At 42.3% G+C, this 22,949-nt stretch overlaps 2 protein-coding genes and 1 long non-coding RNA gene across 5 annotated transcripts in view; 2 read left to right on the top strand and 1 right to left on the bottom strand.

Annotated features, from left to right (window-relative positions):
• Positions 1-8,847, top strand: part of LIMS2 (LIM zinc finger domain containing 2) — a 32,391-nt gene extending 23,544 nt beyond the window's left edge. The window contains exons 5-10 of the mRNA XM_063166783.1: positions 302-451; positions 1,274-1,424; positions 2,506-2,598; positions 3,489-3,537; positions 3,724-3,799; positions 4,613-8,847. Coding sequence (XP_063022853.1) covers positions 302-451; positions 1,274-1,424; positions 2,506-2,598; positions 3,489-3,537; positions 3,724-3,799; positions 4,613-4,760 — 667 coding nt within the window. The 3' untranslated portion in view covers positions 4,761-8,847. The remainder of the gene's footprint in view (positions 1-301; positions 452-1,273; positions 1,425-2,505; positions 2,599-3,488; positions 3,538-3,723; positions 3,800-4,612) is intronic.
• The window catches only part of MYO7B (myosin VIIB), a 49,606-nt gene continuing 35,463 nt past the window's right edge, over positions 8,807-22,949 (bottom strand). For both annotated transcript variants that reach the window (XM_063166765.1, XM_063166764.1), the window contains 13 exons: positions 22,713-22,840; positions 22,026-22,183; positions 21,397-21,550; positions 19,340-19,495; positions 16,757-16,862; positions 16,508-16,621; positions 15,546-15,633; positions 14,368-14,474; positions 13,737-13,922; positions 12,775-12,891; positions 12,041-12,124; positions 11,208-11,327; positions 8,807-10,394 (listed from right to left, as the gene is read on the bottom strand). In XM_063166765.1, the coding sequence (XP_063022835.1) occupies positions 10,311-10,394; positions 11,208-11,327; positions 12,041-12,124; positions 12,775-12,891; positions 13,737-13,922; positions 14,368-14,474; positions 15,546-15,633; positions 16,508-16,621; positions 16,757-16,862; positions 19,340-19,495; positions 21,397-21,550; positions 22,026-22,183; positions 22,713-22,840 (1,602 nt within the window). In that variant the 3' untranslated portion in view covers positions 8,807-10,310. The remainder of the gene's footprint in view (positions 10,395-11,207; positions 11,328-12,040; positions 12,125-12,774; positions 12,892-13,736; positions 13,923-14,367; positions 14,475-15,545; positions 15,634-16,507; positions 16,622-16,756; positions 16,863-19,339; positions 19,496-21,396; positions 21,551-22,025; positions 22,184-22,712; positions 22,841-22,949) is intronic.
• On the top strand, positions 16,603-22,912 carry LOC134423618 (uncharacterized). Of its 2 annotated transcripts, XR_010029155.1 has the most exons (5): positions 16,603-16,744; positions 17,698-17,840; positions 18,807-18,913; positions 21,083-21,246; positions 22,777-22,912. It is a non-coding gene; the product is annotated as an uncharacterized LOC134423618 (long non-coding RNA). The 2 variants fall into 2 exon arrangements; XR_010029154.1 differs by lacking the exon at positions 16,603-16,744 and having other exon boundaries at positions 17,608-17,840.

Raw genomic sequence — 22,949 nt, 5'->3', positions numbered from 1 at the left:
CTTTCCTTGCCCAGCTGTCAGAAAAGATCTGGAGGGTTGGAAAGGATCCCTAGAAGAATGACTGGGTGATACCCCTGATGGCACATAAATCAGTGAATGTTGGAGTAGTTTTTGAAGGAAATACAACTGTGTGACTGCTTTAGACTCATTCTTCTCTGTGAAACTGGACACCAAACTTAATTATGTTTATTCTCACCTCAGAAGACAGTTCTGTTACATAAAGTACTTCCTACAGTATGTATATGTTGTTTTAGGAGAAAGAGTTGTTTAATATTTTCTTTCCTTTACTTTGTTCAACCAGGCACCTGTGCAGGCCATGCCACAACCGTGAAAAAGCCAAGGGACTGGGCAAGTACATTTGTCAGAAGTGCCACTTGATAATTGATGAGCAGCCTCTGATGTTTAGGAATGATTCCTACCATCCAGATCACTTCAACTGCACCCACTGTGGGTATGTTGCCATACTGTAAACTCTGACAAAAAGGAGAGAGACAAACAATTGAGTCAGCAGTGCAGGTCTAAACTTTGCTGCCTTCACATTGTTATTGTTGAGCAAATAGAAATTGTGTGAGGAGAAACTGAAATGAGTTTGGAAAAACTTCAGGAAGTTTAGTTTTATTTTGCCATTCAATATTCTCTTATTCTAACATAGTTTATAATGAAAGTGAAAATAGTTCCTTGGCATGAATTTATCTGAAAGGCTGTGTGCAGATTATAATAGTAGAGTTTTCCAAAAATAGGAGTTACCATGCTGTCCAAAATAATTTCACTTTGAATACCTGGATAGAAAAGAAAGATGGCTTGATGAGCTATGTCAGTCTTGTGGCACTGTCCATTGCCACGCTGATACCTGTCTGACCTGAGTTACTTGCAATGAAGGCATTTTAACTGGGCACAGTACTGCCCCAGAATGGGAAACAGTGCAAGTAAATGTCTCAGTGCTGAGCACTGCTAGGATGGCTCTTGCACCTGAGCTCTGCCATTCAGAGATACCTCGAGTCTTAGCATGGCACTGTGAGTGTCCATGTAGGTGCACCTGGTGTGTCTGTGAGAGTGTCCAGCTGCAGACATGATGGTCTGCAGACCTTCTTGTCTGGCAGTCTGAGAAAGCAATTTTAGAAAGATGAGTTGACAATGACTGCATTTCACTAGCTAAAATGGCTGTATTTTAGTGTAAACGTTGCCTAAGTTAACTCTGAGTTTAGTGTTGCAGCAGTTGCTCCTGGGTGCTGCAGAGTTCCCCTCGGTGCCCTGAGCCGGGTTTGTGTTGCAGGAAGGAGCTGACGGCCGAGGCGCGGGAGCTGAAGGGGGAGCTCTACTGCCTGCCCTGCCATGACAAGATGGGCATCCCCATCTGCGGCGCCTGCCGCAGGCCCATCGAGGGCCGCGTGGTCAACGCGCTGGGCAAGCAGTGGCACGTCGAGGTGAGGCCTCCTGAACCTGAAACTGCCCCCTGAAACTGCCCCCAGCAGCTTGTCTGGAACAGGGCTGGTGCTGCTGGGAAGCTGTAGACATGCAAGGGGTCTGTGATATATGGATTCAGATAAAACCCAATTGCTTATGCTTGGGATTGTCTTCACCTTTTGTGAATGAATGAGCTACAACAGGGCATCAGGGTTCCTAAGAAAGCTGTTTTCACAACTGTAATAACTTAATTGTAGAATTCATAATGATCCGTGCAGAATAGGGCTCACTGAAAAGCAGTTCCTTACTAATAAATGTACGTATTTTGTATGATGCACTTAGATATACCCTCTCCAGTTTGAGTTACCTGGCACATAACAGTGTTGGAGTTTTTCCTGAAAGCTGAGCAATTCTTGCTTTTTAAGCCTTTTCAGTCCATTGTTTCTATAACTTTCAGCTGAGTCATCACAACTTGCTCTGAATTTTTAGTCATCTTTGTTTCAGTCATTTATGCCTCCTAGGGCTTGACCTGAGAGACATGCTGCTGCTCATTTGAGGTGTATTCATACCAACTATGTTTATATTCCTGCTTCTCTTCCTTGAAACAAGCAAGATGATAGTCCACGAGTCTATCAGGCTAGACACAAAATGATTGCCCTTCCAGCACGTCTTCCACCTATCCTTAGTACAGCTCTTAATCACTATAAATAGACTAAATATCTCCTTTTTTTGGTTTTTTTTTTTTTTTCTTTTTCTTCTATAAAGATCTTTCTTGTCTGTGCTTCATTAAAGCATTGACATAACAGCATTAAATGAAAAGAGGTAGATTTAGATTAGAGACTGGGAAGGAATTCTTCCCTGTAAGGCCCTGAGGCCCTGGCACAGGCTGCCCAGAGAAGCTGTGCCTGCCCTATCCCTGAAAGTGTCCAAGGCCAGGTTGGAATCAGATGAGCTTTAAGGTCCCTTCCAACCCAAACTGTTCTGTCATCAAGTGTCATGTATTGAGCTAGGATTTTTTGCCATGTTTTTACCTGATGATGGGAAAATTGTTTTGCCTGCCATGAAAAGTTGGGTTTTTGTTATTTTTTTTTTATTTTACAGCATTTTGTTTGTGCCAAGTGCGAGAAGCCATTCTTGGGGCACCGACACTATGAGAAAAAGGGGCTGGCCTATTGTGAGACTCATTATAATCAGGTAAATTCAGCCATCTGTGATGTAGGTATTGTTGTGTCTGGGAAATGCTTTTTCATGTTTTGTATATGCAAAGCTATGCAGATTTTGCATAATCTGAATTTGTAGATGCAATGGAATAATAAGAAATTAGTCAGATTTAACAGAAAAATAATAGTTTTTCTTGGAAGAAAAGTGATGCTGAAAACAGAATAGAAATGTCCTTGGGATACTGATTTTAATTTGTGCCATTGGCAGAAAATCACTGACCATGGGTTGAGATTAAAATCCCTGTGATTTTACTTCTGATGTGTTTCTGTGGGCTTCTTTGATAATTGCTTCTTTCTGTGGGCACAAGGCAACTATTGTGTTGTCTAAAACATAAAAAAGTAGATTAATTAAAAAAAAAAAAAAAAAAGAACAGAAAAACCAATCAAACCCTGTTTGTTCTGTGTGATTTGACTGAACAATGTTTTGGTTTGGAATTTTCTTCTGTCAGATAAATAACTCATAAGGGGTAAGTGTTGCTGTTATGACAGTAGCTGTATTTTAGCAATAGTTCTATTTTGGGGTTTGTAGTTGAGCATCAGGAGATGTTTGTCTACACTAAGCATCATACTCTACCCATCCTTTCTTCTCCACAGGACTTTAAGATCCTCTAACAGTACTAGAGTGTGAGGCATCAACAAAAAAGGTTTTGTAGTGTTTAGTGGTATGAGATCCAAAGGAACATAGGCTATTTGGCAAGTGTATGAGAAGTTATTCAGAAGATTTAAATTGGTATATTTGGGAGCCTCTGGTGTATCTGGGAATTCTTTGATTATTAGTATTTAATGTCCACACCAGCTGTGTGATTTGGGAACCATGAGTAGTCAGCAACATGAGTTTGTATTCTTATTTCTTTTTCTGTGCAGCTCTTTGGAGATGTCTGCTACAACTGCAGCCACGTGATAGAGGGAGATGGTAAGATTTGTTCTCTCCTTGTTTTGGGTTGCTGTCCTTGTTTCATTTGTTAGTGCAGCTGTTGCAGTCCCACAGTTGCAAGACAACAGTGTTTGTTTTCACATCTGGCTTCATTTGAATTTGGATATAAATCTGAATTCAAACAATCCATCAGTTTCCTCTTACTTGGTGCTTTTACTTTTGCAGTGGTGTCAGCTCTTAACAAGGCCTGGTGTGTGAATTGCTTCTCCTGCTCCACCTGCAATGTCAAGCTCACACTGAAGTAAGTCAGTGTTTGTATTTTGGACCATGTGAGTGAAATGCTTGCCCCTAAGAAAGGGTATCAGCCTGGAAGAGCCATGAGCCTCTGCCTCTCTGAAGGCCAATATACCTTTCCTCTGTGGGAAGAGGTGCTTAAAATTCCACTGATTTCAGCACTGAAAGGGGGCTGACACTCAGCATCCTCTCTCATTTATTTTCCTTCATTAATCTATTCTGTAAGGAGGTTGGGTAAGAGAGGGGCTCATTCAGCAGTACAGAGGGAAGGCTCTGAATGTTGAGGAACTGCCTGTCCTGAATAACCTGCAGCCTCCATGTCTCCTTAACTGTGGTTGCTCCCCTCAATAACAATATTTGCTATTGCATAGATGATTTTGAAATAAAATACTGTTCTATTTACCTCAAATATCTAGAAGAGGGGCAGAAAAAAAAAGCAATCCTACATTTTTCCCTTCTCAGGTTCAAAACTTTATCCTACTCTGCTAGGTTAGCTCCACTGGCCATATGAAGGAGCTCTAATTCATCCCAAAGGGGACCTCTGAAGTGACACTTGTATTCTACAGTAACAAAATTATTATTTTAGACTGCTACATGTAAATACATAGCAAAATCTTGCTCCTTATTTACTTAGTACTAAAGACCTCAGTTCACTGATAAGAGCCCAATCTCTACGCTTGCATCACCAGATGAGGAAATGAGTTGTTTTATAACTGGAATCGAATGCTTGCAACAACACTGATGTAGATGCATGGAAATTTTAATTAGTGAAACATACAGTTTGCAAATACCATTTGAATAACTTTTCTTTGTGTTAAAGGAATAAATTTGTGGAGTTTGACATGAAGCCTGTGTGCAAGAAATGCTATGAGAAATTCCCTCTGGAGCTGAAGAAACGTCTGAAGAAGTTGTCAGAGCTGGCATCCAAGAAGATCCATCCTAAAGCTTTAGATTTAAACTCTGCTTAAAGCGAACAGGTCTGTCAGTCTCCTGACTGCACTCTTAACACAAGCTGCTGCTCACTGCAGCTGTTGATTACAGAAGCAATTACTAAGTGGAATCAAAGATAAGCAGTACCTTCCCCTGCTTCTGGTGATGTCTCTTGCATCTAGACTGTCCCTTTTCCCAAGCAATTGTCTATTAACACTGGCAGGAAGAGGAATGTGAGTTCTGCTTGAGCCGTGCACAGGCTGATTATTAATTTGCCGCTAACATTGCATTTTGCCTTTCTGGAGCTATACACAATCTTTCCTTCTTCACTTGAGCTGTACTACTCTTTCCACTCCTCTAGTCCAAGGAATTTGGAAAGAGTGGTTAAATGTAGGGCTGGAAGAAATGTCAGGTTTGCTCTTTCTCAATCAGAGTATCAGAATTTTTCTTCTTACTCTGGCTGAATCAGTTTTTAGGGTTTTTAATATATAGGCAAATAGTTTGAAAGTTGTCATTCTCTACCACATGTGAAAAGTTCTGGTCTTTCTCCAGATTCCTATAGAGAATATATGGGTGCCCTATCCCATATCCCAGTCCTTCTGGTTGGTATGTTTACTGGGCAAGCCCAGGAACCAGTAGCTATGGCATCTGCACTGCCCACTTAGGCCCAGTGTTAAGGCAGCTAAGAAGTTTCCTTTGCTGCTTCTGTGCTCAGTACTAGGGAGATTTCAGCTGTCAAGGACATGTGAGCCTCTTCAGAATAGCTGGGCTCTCCTTAAGGAGAAGGTGTCTTTAGGAAACTAAGCATTTTATTAGAACTGACACTCATTTTCTCTGTTCTCTACTACTACATGGCTGGTAGAGCTTCTGCTGGGCAATGTCCTGTCCATTGGCATAGCTGATATTTATTGAGGGAGTGTGGCTGGAGCATTGGTTACTCTTCTTCATAAGGAAATTGAATAAATAATATGGTACCAATTTAGGCACTTCAGTTTTCCCATTCTCACTTTATTTGCCAGCCAAGTATGTGCTTGTTGGTCATGCTCCACAAAGCCCAATTACATGAAGGTGTTTCTAATGTTTACATTTTGTAGCAAATGTGTTACGCAGAAAAAACCATTTTTCTTAAATTTTTTACCCAAATAAGAGTCCCATTCATCTTTCTTTTTGAGACCTGAGTTTACTTAAGGAGAGGATCTCAGACATGATGCTAACATCTCAAGCATATAGTCCTCCTCTGAAAATTTGCCTGTCACCAGTGAGATTTCACTGGTCCTACTGTCTCTGCTACCACATCCCAAGGTGCTGAGAAATTTCCTGGTTTTGGATATTCTCAGTACTTCTTTAGAGGGGAGCCATCAACAGTGCTGTCCCTGAGTCCACCTGCACAATGTGAGAAGGTCACTGGGATCTGAGTCCCCCAGAGGTGAACACCATACTTCCTTGTGCTGAACTAAGCTGAGCAGCCTGAAAATCCCTTCCCATGAACAGTTGTGAGACTCTGCCTGTCCCTTTGCAAGGCTGACAAGTACTGGAGGACTTACTGCCCTTTGCATGATTTAAATCTTGCAAAAAGTGGCTGGTTTAGTCAGTCAGATGAACACAGCAGTTGGGCCAAGACAGCACCCTGCAGCCACAGGTGAATTTGGTAGCAAGAAGTTAAAGCTTCCCCACTTCTTGTGTGTGTTAGCAGCAACTGGATTGGGGCAGTACCTTAGAACTGTGTTATTGTGCTTGCTGGATCAATACCCATGGAACTGCACCAGGGATAGCAAAGCAGTGGTAGGAATTCCTGGATAAGTGATCAGAATCCCACATGTGAGGCCATCTCTTAGAGCTTCAGTGCCTTTGCTAACTCATTTCCCTCAGCTGCTTTGCTTTTTGTTGCTGTAAGTTACCATCATCTTTTAACTGGGTTATGCTGTATCCAATTTAACAATGCTGAGGGGATAGGTCTAATTTTAGCAGTAAACTCTTTCATCTTCTCCTGACCAGTTTGCACTGTAGATTCCAGAAACAGTAGCTGCTTGTGTCACTGCTTTAGGAGAACACGTGGCTATTCACTGTTCTCTCATCAGCCTTAAAATGGCCTTTTAGTTAAGGGCACAAAGAACAGCATGTCTTTTGGTGCAGTAGTGTGGCCCTGCAAAGACCCTCATTTACAATCAAACCTGTTGTTTGGCATTTTGTCACAGCATAAAACACTTGAATTCTGACCTAGGTGCAGCTCAGCTCTGCATAACATGCAGATTCTTCTCAGCATAAAACATTCCAGTCTGTTGCTCTAATCTCAGTCACAGGCCCTGTGTAATGCTGAATCTGAGCAGCTGTGTATCCCCAGCCTCCTGGGAAGTGGTGGAGGAACACACAGCCACACATTCCTGGTAAATATGGGAGGACTAAGTAACTAGCAGCCAATCTCTCAGCAGCCACTCACATTCAGCAATGGAAAATGCATGTATGTGAATGGCATTATTTCTGTGCTGCCAGTGAAGTTTAATGGGTGCTTTCATCTTATCTCGTGTTAGAGATTTGGCAGACCTAGAAAGCTTCAGAGTTCTAAGAAGAGGTGATATCATTCTCTTTGATAAGCTGTTCAGTTCTCTAGGATTTGGACTATGTCCTTATCTCTGGGACTTCTTGCAAATTTAGTAATGAACAAAATAATTGTAATCCCTGGTCTCTATACTAATGGAGGGTGATATTCTCTTAAATTATTAATTTTTCACAATAATTCTTTTTACACTTCTGGTGCCCATAGCCTGCAATGTGCAGAGTTAAAGTAGTTTGTTACCAATACATCTTGGTGAGAGTGGAGTTGAAGGAGTAGGAGAAATAACTATAAATGGCTTTAAAAAATGCATCTTCCTCTACTTCTGTCAGTCTACTTTTTTAAAACCAAGTAGAATGTAGTGCAAACTCACAAGTTCTCCCTAGTGCCTTGGTAGGCTGACAGGTTGGGTTTTGTTTTCTTTTTAATTAATATAGACAAAGTGTCAGTAAGAAATAAGCTGCATGCTTTTTTCCATTGCTGTAAATAGACCTGTTGGCCAAATTCTTCCTAAGCATCACACACTGGAGAGTAGAGATTTATATGAAGGTCGAGCTTGGCTCAGAAATCTACACTTAATAGAAGATGTCTCATACTATACATTTATATTTATACCTAATTCATATTTATACCTAATTAAAATCACTAACATTCACTGAGTACACTTGAAAATGGTTTTGCTTTTAGAAAGCATGGTGTGTGAGGCTTGTTTTCATGGGTATGCTAATCACCTGCAGTGCTTCTTTATGGCTCTAATCCTCTCTCTAGATTTGTGTCCTGGTGTTTTTACAGGAGTCTGTGCAGTGCTGGCAAACACTGGTCAGCCTTTTGTAGAGAGAATTCCTGATGTGGCATGGCTGGTACTAGATGATATGACTGACACTCTTTCAGAAGTGATTGGTTGGGGAAGGAATAGACTGCAGGCAAGCATGTAATAAAGATGGTCCTACTAGCCTGTAAAGCACTGCTAAGTGCTGAGGGTATTAGACTGAGAAAAGAATTAGCAGCTCACTACCTTGGTTCAGGCCTTGATGGGTTCTGCACTGTGTAGAGCTCTCACTTTATCACACATTGTTTGAGCTGTCTAACCAAAGCACATGATTGTAGATTGAAATGCTGTAATATTGTGTCTTTGTATGTTCTTGTATTAAAGTTAACTGTAATACATTTTAAATCTTTACACAAAAAAAAGAAAAAAAATTGTGCAGTGTACAGTTAATGCCATACTTTCAGTGCTTAGCCAGAGCCTGTTGCCCACTCTGAGGAATCCTGGGAATGCTGAAACCTGAGGCACTGTTGTGGTGAATTCATGTTTTGGACCTGTGCTGCTTCTGTGGTGATGTGTTGGTTGATGATGATGTGCAGAAAGGGGTATCATCCTTTTAGTGGCTGTGTTGAACAAATTGTGTTGTGTAGGTAATGAGCAGATGGGATACTATGATAATTTACAGGACATAGTGGATATTTGGTTGATTTAGGTTACATGGATCTGGAGCAAACATTCACTTGGTTAAAAAAAAAAAAGACATTGTGGTTGATTTTCTGCAGTCTTTATTTAAAAACCAGAAACAATACAGTTTGGCTGTGAGATTTATTTTTTTTTTTTTGTACAGGTGAAGTGTTGAACATTTCTCATCTATAGCTAGTTAGTTAGATCAGACACTGGGTGACAAAACCACTCTGGGTAATTAGACTCCAGCATTTCCATTGCCAGCAATGGACTCTACAGCAGGAGCATCTAACTGCTTGCAAAAAGATCAGCTATTCTGACAGGTGTGGCACTCATTTAGATGCACAAAGAGAGTGGGCTCTTCCCTGCCACCATATACAAAACTCCCACCAGCATTTGAATTTTGTGCACACGTGTCTGAGGCAACAAGAGATCCATTGTGCATCCATTGGCAAAGTTGACAGATCAGGCAGGGCTGCTTTTCCAGCACTGCCAGTTGTGTCTCAAGGAACTTGGTGTAAATGCTTTAAGACATGTTCTTGTTTCACTGGGAGTGAGGGAGGAGTACTTGATCTGAGGGGGAACAACTCAGCTTGCTCCCACCATAGTCTGTATCTGCTTTACACACTCGGAGCACACTCTGGTTCCTGTGGCACCAAAGTCATGTTTCTACAAAGCTCTTGGAGATGAACAAGTGCTGAATCAAATTTTACCACTCAGGCTGTCTGCTAAACAGGAAGCAGAAGAGATCAGGACCAATTAAAGCTATTATTCTTGTCTCGTGAGGGAATGTCTGCATAACTCCAAACAGAACGTTCTTGTGGAGCAGAAAAGTCTCTTTTCAACAGACCTCTGTTAGACTGAGTTCTTCAGTTCTGATTTGCCCTGAATAGCTCATCTGTGTCTTGAAATAGGAGCAACTAAAAGTGATGGACCCAAACCCCAGACTCATTTCAGAGCTTACTAGAAACTGCACAGTAGAAAGTGGTTGTTAGTTCCCAAGAGCATTATAACATGTGGAAGAAAGAAGACTAATTTAATCAAGGCTGTGGTAAGTCAGGGACAACATCTTACCTTTCAAACTGTCCAGTTATCTGCTACTAAAGGGCATTTCTCCACTCTTAGAATTGCCAGTAGGAGGAAAAAAAATACATTACCTTTGTTTGCAAGGACTCTTGGAGTTTGTGCATTTGGTAAGAGCATATGCAATAAGGGGTATTTTCTTTCGAAATGGAAGAGAGTTCTTCATGTGTGTCTGTCTTTGAATGGAGGAGATTCAGGCTATTGGAAGGAGCCCTCATAGGGTTTCTGCACTCCCATAGAACATTAAAATCCATCTAAACTTTCTCTAAATCCAGTATCTGAATGGAATTCTCATACTACATCTAAGACAGAAGTGTTACAGATAGTTGAAAGCACATGCTCACTTGAGTTTCTCTTGCACTAATATTTCAGCAACTCAGTTCATTCAGTGTATGTTCCAAAGATTGATCAACAAGATTAATATTTTTTAAATGGCATTTCTTCTGGGATATGAAGTTACAGGTAGTTTGGCACAAGTACAGGTCATGGGCTCTAGTTCCACTCTCAGGCTGGGAGGTTCTTTTGCTTGTTTACAGCATTCATGAGCAGGCGTACGTAGGATGTTAACAGATCATCCATTTTGTAACCCTGTCAGGGAAGAAAAAAGTCTTACATCTCTCAGGGAACTCCAGAAACAAAAATAACTATCCTTTCCTCCCCTTTTTATTATCTTCTCAGGTACTTCAGGTTCTTCTGTCCTTATATGGATTTCTTTTCTTTCAATATCTGTCAGTGTTTTAGTTATAATTTATCCATTCCTTCCTCTGCTTTTCATAGATTTCAAAAACTTTACAGAGCATAGCTCTGCTGTCTCCTTGGTATTCACTCTGTAGCTTGACTTGTACTTAAGCTTTTCTGTCAGAGTAGTTAGCCTTTAAATGTATTTGTTATCTTTACAAATGTACCTTTAAATATGAATACAGTGATGCTTCTCTGAGATTATGAATAGTCTGAAACCAGTTTTTAAAAAGGTGGTACCACTCCCTGGAAAATATCAAGACTTGCAAGGCTGGCCTTACTAGATAACTGGAGGCAGGCATGCAAGACAAAAAGCTCCTTATGTAGCTTTGCAGTCTTAACTTCTCAAATAGATAGAATTTTGATGTATGGGAAGAATTTTGGAAATTGCTATTTTTCCTTGTGTCCTGTGTCATGCATCTTTGCATCAGATGGCGTTATATATGAACTGAACCAGTTCTAAATGGCAGCTTTATTGACACAGCAGTGAATGCTTTTGGTATTTATGGTATAATTGGTATAATTATCATATTTATGGTACAATTTCTTTGGTATAATGCTGCACTGGTACTTATCTGTTTTCACACCACCTTTTGTAGTAATTGGGGTTGGAAAGGAAAAATTAGGATTTTGTTGTGTCTTAGTTGGTGAAACTCTTCTTACCAGAGATGTCTCACATAAGAGTCGGTTTCCTCGTACCAGGTTCCCTATGGTCATGTGAAAATATGTGCTCCCACTGCTCCAGTTGGAGATCTTATTGAAGGGGTAGACTACTAAAATATCCTGTTAGGGGAGACAAAGTGATCTATACAACATTTCTCAAATGAAAACAGGCTGTTACATAAGAAAACCTGTAGAGCCAGACAATTCTTGTTTTTTCCCACTTCATTTATAAAAATGTGGGTCAAGGTAGTTCCTGAATCCAGGTTAGTGGTATATTGGATTTTCACCAAACAGGTAAATCTTAATCCCACTAATGAGACTTCCTTTCATTATATATTGCTCTTTGCCTTAGCTTACTGCCATTAGATTTACAATAATCCAAACCTGTCTTCTAATTTGTTTGGTTTTTGAAAGCCAATAGTGATACTCTCTTTTCCTGAGACCTTGGTAAGACCAGAGTGTTGGGGTTAGACTGCAGCTAAATATGGCCATTCAGCCTGATCTCTTAGACACCTGGGGCTTCCTGCAAAGCATTTTTCTGAAGTAGGTTCCTGGGTCCACTGCCCATCCATCTTCCTGATCTTACCACCTTGCCAGGTTTACCATGATTCCCATTTCTTTTTTCAGAGATGCTCTATCCTATTCCTTTCCAGAATAGAAACTGCAGAGAAGCGATTTGAGGCAGTAACATTTTCTTCAGTTTCACACAATAAAAATGAATAGAGAGCCTCTATTTTCTCCTGCCATTCCTGGGCAAGGTCCTATCAGTGTCCCTAAATTATCAGGGTCTGTTCAGTCCTTCCTTAGATGGACATGTGAGAAGCAGCTGTTACCTTTGTCTTCTGATGTATCAGTGACACTCCTTGCTTGTTGATCGCAATCAGTACAATCTCTGGGAAATTGGGCTCCGAGGCTTGCTGCAAATGAGTAACACAGCAAGGTAAGCAGAAAATTGAGAAATTATCTGTATCATGGGCCTAGTGACCTTTGAGAGTGTCCAGTGCTTCTTGTTCTCTTTCCCAAATGAACACTGAAACAATTTGGCCATATATTGATGACTTGAGCAAATGCTACATGACAGCAGAATCAGATCCATTATTTACTATGCTGTCTGATAACAGGTTTAATGATTGATTGCAAACCATTTAAGAGCCTAGTGAGGAGAAATTAAAGGTAACACGTGGGAAATTATTCTTGGGTGATATCCACTCTAGAATGAGAGGATTAGTACCTTTCTGTTCTGAGGGAAGAGTCACCAAAGAGATAAGATTTGGCAACATTTTCTTGTGGAGAGCAATGACAAGACAATTCAGCCCCCTACAGCTACTACACAATTGTAGTAGAGGTGTTATAACTAGAGCAACAACATTGCCAGTAAACAACAAGCATAGTTTAGAATGGATAAAGAATCCATCTCCCAGTTTGGAAGAAACTGAATTTTCCTCTATAGATTACAGGAATTCAGCTTTATAATGTATTTTTACTTTCAGATATGGAATTATAGTCAGTCTGTACCCCTTGGTACTGATCTACTACCAAATCCACTCAGACAGGCCTTCAAACGTACCTTCACCTCAAAAAAGGCTGATCCAAATGTTGGCCACCGGTGTATCATTTTCAAGAAAGCAATCTTGGCCTCATCCACAGTTTTTCCTTCATGTTTACTGTATGCTGCAATAATGCTCTGTTTAGAAGAGGATACAAAAGCCAGCTGAGTTGGAGACAGGCAGGTTTCCAAGGCCCAGCCTTAGCACTAAAGACAGCATCAGCTCATCACCACAATCAGGCTTTATGCCCCAGCAGCAGTAAACAAAATGAAGACAGCTGCTATGCCAATGGGCAAGGTGAAGCCAGAACCCTCCAGTGTTCCTTATTCCTCTGCTGGGTGAAGGAAGCCCAGCAGCCTGAGGAGATGGACTTCAGGGAACAGGGACAATGTGACATAAAACTCAGCCAGCGTTCAGCACCCACGGACACAAATCACATCTTTGGCTGAGAAATGGAGGGTGATTTTTCCCTTCATATTTGAAAGAATGTCCTGTGTTTTCCTCAGCAGACTAAGTGGTAAGTACTTGCTGAAACCTCCTTGCCCTTTTTGAGGATAAAAGAGCCTTTTGCTGTAAGTAGCATGGTGCAAGGAGATTGATTTGCTGCCAGAAATACTTATGAGATATCTTAATTTTCTATTTCTGTCCAATATCCTCAACTTCCAAGTCTCATCACTGGCTCTGCTATCTCTAACTCTTTTTCTGTGTGCTAGGACTAGATTAGTATCTCCAAGAAAGATGCACACTTCAGATAAGCCATCCAAGCCTGCAGATATAGTTCAGAATTTTGGTAGACTGTGTAAAATCTGGATTGTAAGAGGCAAATCCTCTTGCTATCCTGCTGGCAAACCCAGCAATATCCAATACCATCTCTCCAGAGTACTTTCAAAACCATCAGATCAAAAACGTAGTGTGGCTCAGTGTGTTTTCTCTCTTAAAGCTCTGTAAATGCAATATGACTAATGAAAGCTGATGTTCTTACCTTCTTCCACTCATCTGGTGCCACTGCTCGGAGCAGATTGTCTGGCACCAGCTCCTTCAGGATTTTGGGGATGGCTGCCAGCTGCGTGCGGTCGTTGTCGAAGTGTGCTTTATAAATCAGCCCTGCCAGCTGCACAGCTTCATCCTTGGAGCACTTGTGGTAGCCTCTGAGGTACTTTGGCAGCTCCTGCAAGAGACCAGCTCTGAATCCAGACACAATAGGCTTAAACATTCTAAATTTGTGAGGTCAGGACACAAGTCTTGCCAAACACAGTCCAAGGACATCCAAAGAACTTTTAGCCTTTTAGCTCCTCCTGAAGGTTCTCTGTATGATCTTTAAAGATCCAACCAAAACTTTCTGTGATTCTCTGATTTATGGAGCAAGACAAGCATTTGAACAGTACAGTGAAGTAAAGGAGCTGTACTCTTAACATGTTCAGTATAGCTCAGGTTGGACATTGTGAGAAATAAATCTGTTCTAAGACTTAGCTGTGCCCCCTCTGGAGGAGGTGTTCCTCTGGAGGCTCTATAATGCAGGCTTTCAAGAGGGAGACAGTAATACTCCTACAGACTTAATGTCTCACAAGAAATTAAGGTATCACAAGATACCTCTTCTTTAGGGAGCTGCTTACCTGGTGGTAATGGAAAATGGTATCAGCTTTCAGGTCCTTGCCAGGAGTTACATTCAGCCACAGCTTTCTCATGAAGTACACCTCATAGGCCACCGACAGAGCAGCCCCTAAGGAGATCAGATCTTGTTAGTGCTCTCTGTGTCACTGATAGTCCTACAGTTTTTAAATGGCTTGTGAATTTCTTCAGAAAAGTAATTATGGTTTTAATAGTAACAGAATTACTAACAAAACAACATGAAAAGCCATTTTAGATGACAAAACAAATGATCAGTTTTCAGTTCCTGGACACTGCTCCTACCATGTTCAGATGGAGAAGTTGAGGGACTACCATTGAGTGTTTGTTATTGGTGTTCATGACAGCTGCCTGCTGGTGTGCATTACACCCAAATTCTCTTACACAGATGTGAATACATCTCCTGATGGCTGTGCTTCTACAAATGAATTGTGATTTAGTGCACCCACATCTTTAAACTGTGATTTTCAGAGCTTCTAGCAGCTACATCAGCTGAGGGAAGAGAAGTTAGAAGGTTTTAGATATGTAGAGCTTCATGGAGTTGAACCTCAACTATCTTGAAATATGCAAAGGTGAGGACAAATTGATATAGAGTTTGAGTTTAATATTGATTTAAAAATGTATATTATCCATTGGGGAGGTGGGATATAAGTGCAAGGAATTGCTGTTCTTGTTATTATTATTACATTGTTTTATTCAAACAAGTGGTTTCTTGACAACATAATGTGTTTGGGTATCACCAGGTAATAACCTGGTTAAAAATTTTCTAACAACTCAAGAAATGTGAGTGACACTCTGTAAAGAACCTATTTGCATGTGTTGGCTGATTCTTAGTATTTGAGGATCAACCTATCTAACTTGCATATATCCAGCTGTGTGTTTTGGATACAATGGGTCAAAAAATCTTGTGTACCAATTTCAAATTTCTGGAGAGATCTCCCCTCCCAGAAATGTTCCGGTGTTTTTGATAGCCAGTGCTTGGCTGCATCAGGTCACTGGATCTTGCTGCTGGTGCAGACATTAACCATGTATGTGCAAACAAAAATTATACAAGATTCTGCTAAACACTTCCCAAGATGGACTGAATCCTACTGGATGGATCAGCTGCTTTCCAGTTTAACACAGCATCTCATGCAACTTCTGGTCACGCTGGCATTCTCCTTACCATCTTTTCCTGGCCTGTTCCTTTTGTTCCAGTCTGTCACCTGCCTTAGTGAGTCAAAGAAGTAGTCTGCTTCATTCTGACTGATCACCTGCAGAGGCCAAGCAATGAAGGAGAGAAAGTAGGGGTTAGCACATCATAAAATACTGCCTGTGCCACATACCCATATATCAGGCTGAATTTTCTTTCCCTGTTTACAGTGAGAGGGCAGAATTATAGCAGGAAAGAAGTAGAAAAACAGGAGGAGAAAGGCCCAATTTACTTATGTTTCATACGGGGATCTTTATTGCATCTTCTGTTGCTTTTTGCTTTTCAGGTTGTTTATTGAAGTCAAGCTGAAGATGCCTACCTAATTCCCAGTCTTCTTCCCTTTGTAAAATGTTGTTACATACTGAGTTTCTCTTTTCAGGAAGGCAGCACACCAGAACCTCCTTGTGCTCAGTACTGCTTTTGCCTTAATCAGAGTTTCAGAGGAGAGGGACATCTCAGTGAGAGAGCCAGCCCAAGCTTCAGCTTGGACAAGGCAGGCTCCCAACAAACCAGAGAGTGATTAATTGGTGCTGGTTGCCCCTGCTTTCCCTAGTCCTCGTAGGCACTGTACACGTGCAGCACATCTGGGCAAAGTCTGGGTGAGAAAGGGCTGAATCCAGCAGTATGCAACCATCCTAGCAGCTGCTGGAAAGCCTGCATCTCTGCTTTTAGTGCCACCTGGGTACTGGCAGCATGATAGAAGTTCTGCATCTTCAGTCTCCTTCACGAGACTGAAAATAATTGTCAATTGCTAAAAGTTCAGGTTTAGGTTGTATCCCCTTAGTAAGACAGAAGCAGTAATCACCTGCTCTGGTCCTTGGCTTTATAGGGTTGTTTAGGTGGCCTGGTAATGAAATACATATTACCTGGTAAAAAATACATATTAAGAGAGGAGGGGCAGCCTGGCTACCCTGCCAGAGTGAAGAAGGAGTTACCTTGTCTGCAATCTTCACAAAGAGGCTGAAACCTTCCCAGGAGTGCAGCTGCAATTTGGAAGCGATGTTCTGACACAGAGTCTGGATTTTGGTGTTTGTTCCCACATCAAATGTCTATGAGATAACAAGACTCTTGTTACACAGAGGACAGTAAGAAATAAGAATATTGAATGTCTTCACACATGCTCCTGGATGAGCACATCATGGCTGGAATAATGGTCAAGGCTGGGAAAACAAGTAAGTGCTCACCAGTTCTGTTTTGTTGGGGAAGCAAATCTTGTGTGAGATCTTAGTGTTGTTCTGTAAGATGGCCTCAACCTCCACAGGATGAGGTGCCCACTTCCTGCAGCCACTCCTGGAAAATGCCACCACCATCATAAGAGACATCAGTTTAATCATTGAGGAAATGAACAGCAGTATTCCGGCCAAACAGCAGGCACCCTCCAAAATGCCAGTACTCTGTGATGGGGCTGGCTCCAATGCACCTCCACCCCAGTGTAAATTCAGTGTATTAACAGCAAGAAACTGAGGGTCTTATTGGCATGTAAAGTGAAAGTCTGTTCTGCTCTGCAAGGAGGTTGCATGAATAAGGCGCCTTCCTAGCCAGCACTATTGCCTCTTCTGTGGATTCAGCAGCATTTTTCCTTACTGACATGTGCATAACAGCTACAAGGAGAAATACATTTTATTTAATTCCTGCATCAGTAAAAAGCTATATATTTGGATACAAAATTACTTGGAGCCCAAGTACCAAAAAGGTCTGGAGAGCTGCTTGAAAGCATTTTATATGAGAGCTGAAGTGCAATCACTGACTTAGGAGGTGCTTAAGCTGTACAAGCCCAGTTCTTTGTAATTATAGTTCAGAGCAGAGCTGCCTTTTACAGCCAAGGAACTGGCCCTGAAGTCTCAGTCATGCCAGAATCTTGACATAGTTAAAGGGAGAACAAATCTAGCAAATTACCTCCTGGGGCTGTTAAGTTCCTGTCCTCAGTGACACAGAGCAGGCTGCTCAGATATTTTGAACACCTTAGCTGGTGTTACGGGCCTCTCACATGGGGTCGGTCTCTTAGGAGGAGGTTAGTCTGGATCCAAGCTTTAATTGGGTGGATTTGAAAACTAATTTTTTTCCATCCAATAAAGGAGGACTTGACTGTAACCAAGCTGAACAGCATGTGCTTTGTATTGTGCAGGCACTGTATGAAGGACCTGCCCTACTCAGTCACCTGTTCCTGCCGTGGCATCAGAGGGAGGCCCTGGGAGCTCAGGGAATTGCTGCAGAGGCACAGGGCTACCCACCTCTCCTTGCAGCCTGAGCTAGGAATTCACTGCCAAGGTGAGATCTGCTTAACACCCATCAGGGTCGTTCCCTGACCAGGATTCTGGGGGTGAAGCTGTAAAGTGGTTTATGGCAGAAAAGGTGTGTCCTCCAGGGCTCAGTTGGGTTCCCCTGTGTGTGTTAAGGTCAATCCTTTGAGCTGCCTGCTCTACCCTTTCCAAAGAGACCAGGTTACTTACAGGGAGAAGTTGGACTAGATGATCATTGAAGACCCCTTCCAACTGAAATAGTTTGTTCTGTTCTATTCTATTCTGTCTTAAGCAGATGCAAGTTTACTCTTAGGAAAAGAACTTAGGAGATAAGATATGTCTTTGTTCCACTTCCCATCCCCTAGGCTCCAGATCTGGGGCAGTTTAGCAAATAAAATCCTCCTTCCAAGCAGCCCATTCTGCTTTCCCCTCCCTATTTGCTCTCTCTAAAGAAGCTCTGTACAGCTTAACAGGGCTTAGAGCATGAATAGCACATGATATAGGGAGACAGGAATTTTTAAGTCTTCTCAATAGAAATAAATAATGAATAGCATTCCTTGCCATGCATTTTTCAGACACTTCAAAAGCAAGTTCAATGTGTGGTGACATTTCCCCAGCAGTGCCAAACCCCATCCACTGCAAGGGGGACATCCACTGTGTTAGTGTTCCCCTAGAGCCTGACCTGTGGGGCACACAGACCAAACATGTGGCCCAGCCTGAGGGAAAGGGGGAGATGCAGGAGCTGAAAGGAGAAATCTTTGGGCAGATTCTTTACTGATGAGGTCTGTGGCAGGCCAGTGGTAAATCACAGCACCATCAAAAGGGAGAAGGCTGCAGTCAACCTTGGTGCTAAATCTTTGTTCTCAGAGGGGCTTATTCCAGTGGGTTATTCCAGTGCTTGGAGGAATCTAGGGAAGCCTTTCCCTTACAGTTCAGTGTTCTTTCCTGAATCCTGTTATCCTTCCTCTCTCTCTGGTTTTGTAATGTCCCTTAGAATGACAACTCATTTGGAAGCTCAGGAAACACTGTGGTTTGGGGGTCTTATGCTTCAGCCTGGGGTAATGACAAGTGGATGGAGAAGTCCTTGCTGTGAGCAGCCAGGTAAGAGTCAGGGCTTTGTTCTTCTGGGTTTTTTTTAAGAATAGGAATTGATTGTACTGATCGTTTCAACAAGGACATGCTGCCTCACCAAAGAAAAGTAAGGTCAGATCATCAGTGGCATCATTCCAAGCTGCCTGCCCTTTAGGATGTTTGAAATACCCAGCTCTGGGAGTCAAGTGGTTATGTGCGGTGATGAATTTTTTAAATGCTACTAACTGTGAAAGAAAAAACTGAAACTGTGACATAGACCTCTCTTCAATGGTTCAAAGTCCATAAAGAAAGTTAAAATTAATGATCACTTAAAAAAACCCAAGATGTAAAGAGAAAAAGGAAAACAACAGTTGCACTGTTTTAGCCTGTGTGTTTTCTGGGACCTGATTATTGCTATTTGAGCACTTTGAGCTGGTTGTATGCCAGATTATTTACCTCATTACTGTCTGAATCCTCCGACGGCACGCCGGGGCCAGTGTTTCTTTCTGGCGTGTCTCTATGAACTTCTGGGCGTGTTTGAGCAGTGACTTGCTGGGTGGGAAGAGGCCAGTGCAGAGCCAGAGGAGCTGCCAGCCTTTGGTCTCACTGTACCTGGGAACACAAACCAACAGTTCTGCTGCAGCCACATAGAATTCTCTGTTTGAGCACATACCAGCTACAGGGAAGAGAAATGCACTCCCGTCGTGGTCCCATTGTGCAGAGAGCTGCAAATCAACAGAGCCTTCACCCTGGCTCTGGCATTCATTTGCTGTGCAGCAGCCACAGCCTGCATGTGAAGGCAGTGCCAAGTCCTGCATAAGAAATACTCATCACAGATGCAAACCTCATGGATAAATATAAATTCCAGTTTAGCAGCCATCTCAGTAGCAGTGACCCTGGTGGCATCCTCTTGGACAGCCACTGCTAATTTGGTGTTCAAGCTCACATGTATTCAGATCCTGGTTTCTCAGTGGATGTATTCACCTGCCCTCTGCACTGGCCACCTTTGCTCAGGGCATGAACATTTTGCATGCACTGGCTTCCCCTTACAGGTACTCCTGTCCTGAAAAATGAACATGGTGATAGCATCATGTAGTGAGGTGGATGCAGTTCTTAAATGTTCCAGATCAAGCTGGTACTATTTTTCAGGTGGAAATCCAGTTCTTCCAACCTCTGCATCTGTGAAATCTGACAGTTTAAGTTCTTCTGGCACCTTGCCCTTACCATTAAGAAGGGCTCTGCAGCCCTGAGGTGGTCAGTCATTCTGCCTCAAAGCCAGGAGCAGAAAACACTTCAGCTGTGCTCTGAGATTGCTCTGAAATGCTCACTGGTGTGAAGTGGTTTTGGTTGGGCAAGTCAGCATGTCTGGCTCTGAAAGGGCATCAGACTTTTCTAAATAAAGAGGTTCTGGCTTCTTTATTCCCACTCACTGTTCTAATTTTGCAGATGAAAACAGACTATTTTAATCCCATTTATACTCTATAGAGTGGTGTTTGTGTCTGTGTGAGAGCAGGACATGGTTCACAACACAGCAGCCTGGGAAGATGAAAGATTTGTTGCTCTGGCTGTTCTAATGAAAGTATATGCAAATAGCCACCTTTCAAGCATTGTTTTTTCCACATCAGTGATCCTGCTCACATTGGTGGAACACATCAGGCATGGCACTGGCACCATGGTTACAGACTATGCATTAAATAGCCTGTAAGATTCACTGCCTGCAAGGGAATTTGCCATTCAACACTGACACACATGATGAAATTTCCAGTACATGCAATACTTGTGGAACAGAAGACAGAAAATTAAAAAAAAAAAAAAAACAAAAAACAAACAAAAAACAATGCATCCACAAACAGACAAATAATTTTGTTAATAATTAATATTATTTTAAGCTGCTTTTTGCAATTCAGTTTTCCTGGAAGTAGATCAAATTATCATTTTGTGAGTGGGGAAGAAAACACCAGCCCATTTCAGAGACTTTTATGTGGGCAGATGCCTCTGTAGCCAATCTGTTCTGCAAGGCAGTTTTGTAACCAAATTAATATAACTACTCAAAAGTATTTATTCACTGGTAGTAAAAATCCAGTGTGAACTATGTTTTTGTGAGAGGGGAATGCTGCTGTTGGGAAATTTAAGTGGAGAGTTGCCAGGGCAGTCAGTGAAGGGATGCAAGGACTATGCAGTGCCATGTTTCTCCTACAGACTGCTTTGGGAGCAGGAGAGCCTCAGTGACACCTTGCCTGCCTCCCACCACAAAGAGATGAGCATGGAATGCTGATGGGAGCAAAGCAGCAGCTCAGGGGAGAAGATTGATGGTGCTCTCTGGCCTCTCCCAGCCAGGGAGGGGTCCTGAGCACTCCACAGGGGTAAGCACTGCCTGGCAAAAGGGGGAAGGGAACCTGTTACTCCAGCATTTGTTTATCCTTCCCCTGCCCCCACTGCAGCAAGGATTCCTGATGCCCCCTGCACCTGGGGCCTGGCTCTGCAGGAGCAGGGTGTGGCACCCAGGTAAATACCTGTTTCTGTTCTCTGTCAGTTGTTTCATAATCTGACAGTAAATCTCATCCCTCAGGACCTCCTCCTGGATAGCTGGCACAAATATCTGGTCAGTGACTTCCACAGAGGAGTGTGCCTGTTTTGAGGGGTAGTCTCCCATGAACTTCATGATGGGTGAATGTGCTGTTAAGGAGAAAAGCAGAAATTTTGGAAGGCAAAGGGGGAGTTTCATCTGGATCCTAACATGTTATAGTGACTTGGTTGATGTCTAAGTGGCTAATGCTGGAAGGAAGGTCTGGAGCATGTTCCCTGTCTGTCCCTTACCCCCTTTTCCTTTGCAGCAGCTGCTGCTTGGCTGTGATTTGTACAGTGCTAATAGCTGCATTCTCTGGGCATATGCAGTAAATCTCTCTCACTCCTAAAACCAGGTTATTAGTTAAGTGAGCCATCAGTAGCTGTGGAGTACTGGGAGGAAATTGGAACATTTCCCTGCAGACAAGGGGAACAGATTTGATCCACTCCATCTTTATGTGAATGTATCCCCTGTAAGGTGGCTGAGGCATCTCAATAGAGGTAATTTAGTGGACCTGGCTAACTCTTCCTTCCCCTTTAGTGTTCTCAGATCCCAAAGAGAGGAAAGAAAGGATATCAATGAAGGCCTGACAGGCCAAATCCCGAAGATCAGGGTCTGTGCATGCTCTCTTCAGCAATGGCTGTTTCAGAGGCTCCTTGGAATGTGCCCACAGCTGACTGTGCCCACGGGATTTCTGGAGAACAGCTTTGCTGATGGATTCCTTCTCAGGAGTCCTGAACAAAGACAAGTGCAAGCAATACAAAATTACTGGACCAGTATTGCTTTGAACAAAGGAGGTCATTATCATAAAGTCATATCTCTAGACCTGTTCTTTCACAAGACAGTGATCTCAGATCTCCTTTGATTCTGTAGGTCAGCAAGAGCAGGGAAATATAGTTTCCTGTATATCCAGAAGGTAGGAGGCTTGCAAAAAACAGAGGGGTTTTTAGAAAACTAATTTTCCTCTTTCTTTTTTCTCTGAGATGTTGTATATCCTCACTAGCTGGTAAGTGCTGAAGAAAGGGTGAGAAGTAAGAATAGAGCCTGCTGGAAGAAGTCAGCCCAGTCAGTCCTCCCCTTTGCATTTCTGCAGACTTAAGATACAATGGCCATGGGCCAGAATCTCTGTATCCAAAGTCACAATTACAGGGAACAAAAAGAAGAAACACAATCAGAAGTGGGAGATGCCATTACATAATAGGCTTTAAGGATTACTGATCAACAAGAACTTTTCTAGGTCATACTCTACACAGAGAGCTTCACCTGAAGTGTTCATAGGAGAACTCTTCCAGGGTGTAAGGCTTCACCTTGATATCCTCTTCATCAGGTTCCTCCATGAAGGAGTTCTGTGAAGCTGTCCTCCTCTGGTCTGGAGACATCATCAGCAGACTCTGCAATAACACAGCCACACAGAGATGTCACATGGAGACAGGTCTCTGCATGCACTGTCAGGGGTTACTCAGCATATATGTGCAGGTAGCCCTGTGTGCTGCCTGAGAC

This window comes from Melospiza melodia, chromosome 12, assembly GCF_035770615.1.
Source record: "Melospiza melodia melodia isolate bMelMel2 chromosome 12, bMelMel2.pri, whole genome shotgun sequence".
Lineage (NCBI taxonomy): Eukaryota > Metazoa > Chordata > Aves > Passeriformes > Passerellidae > Melospiza > Melospiza melodia.
This window is presented reverse-complemented; position numbering and strand designations above follow the sequence as displayed.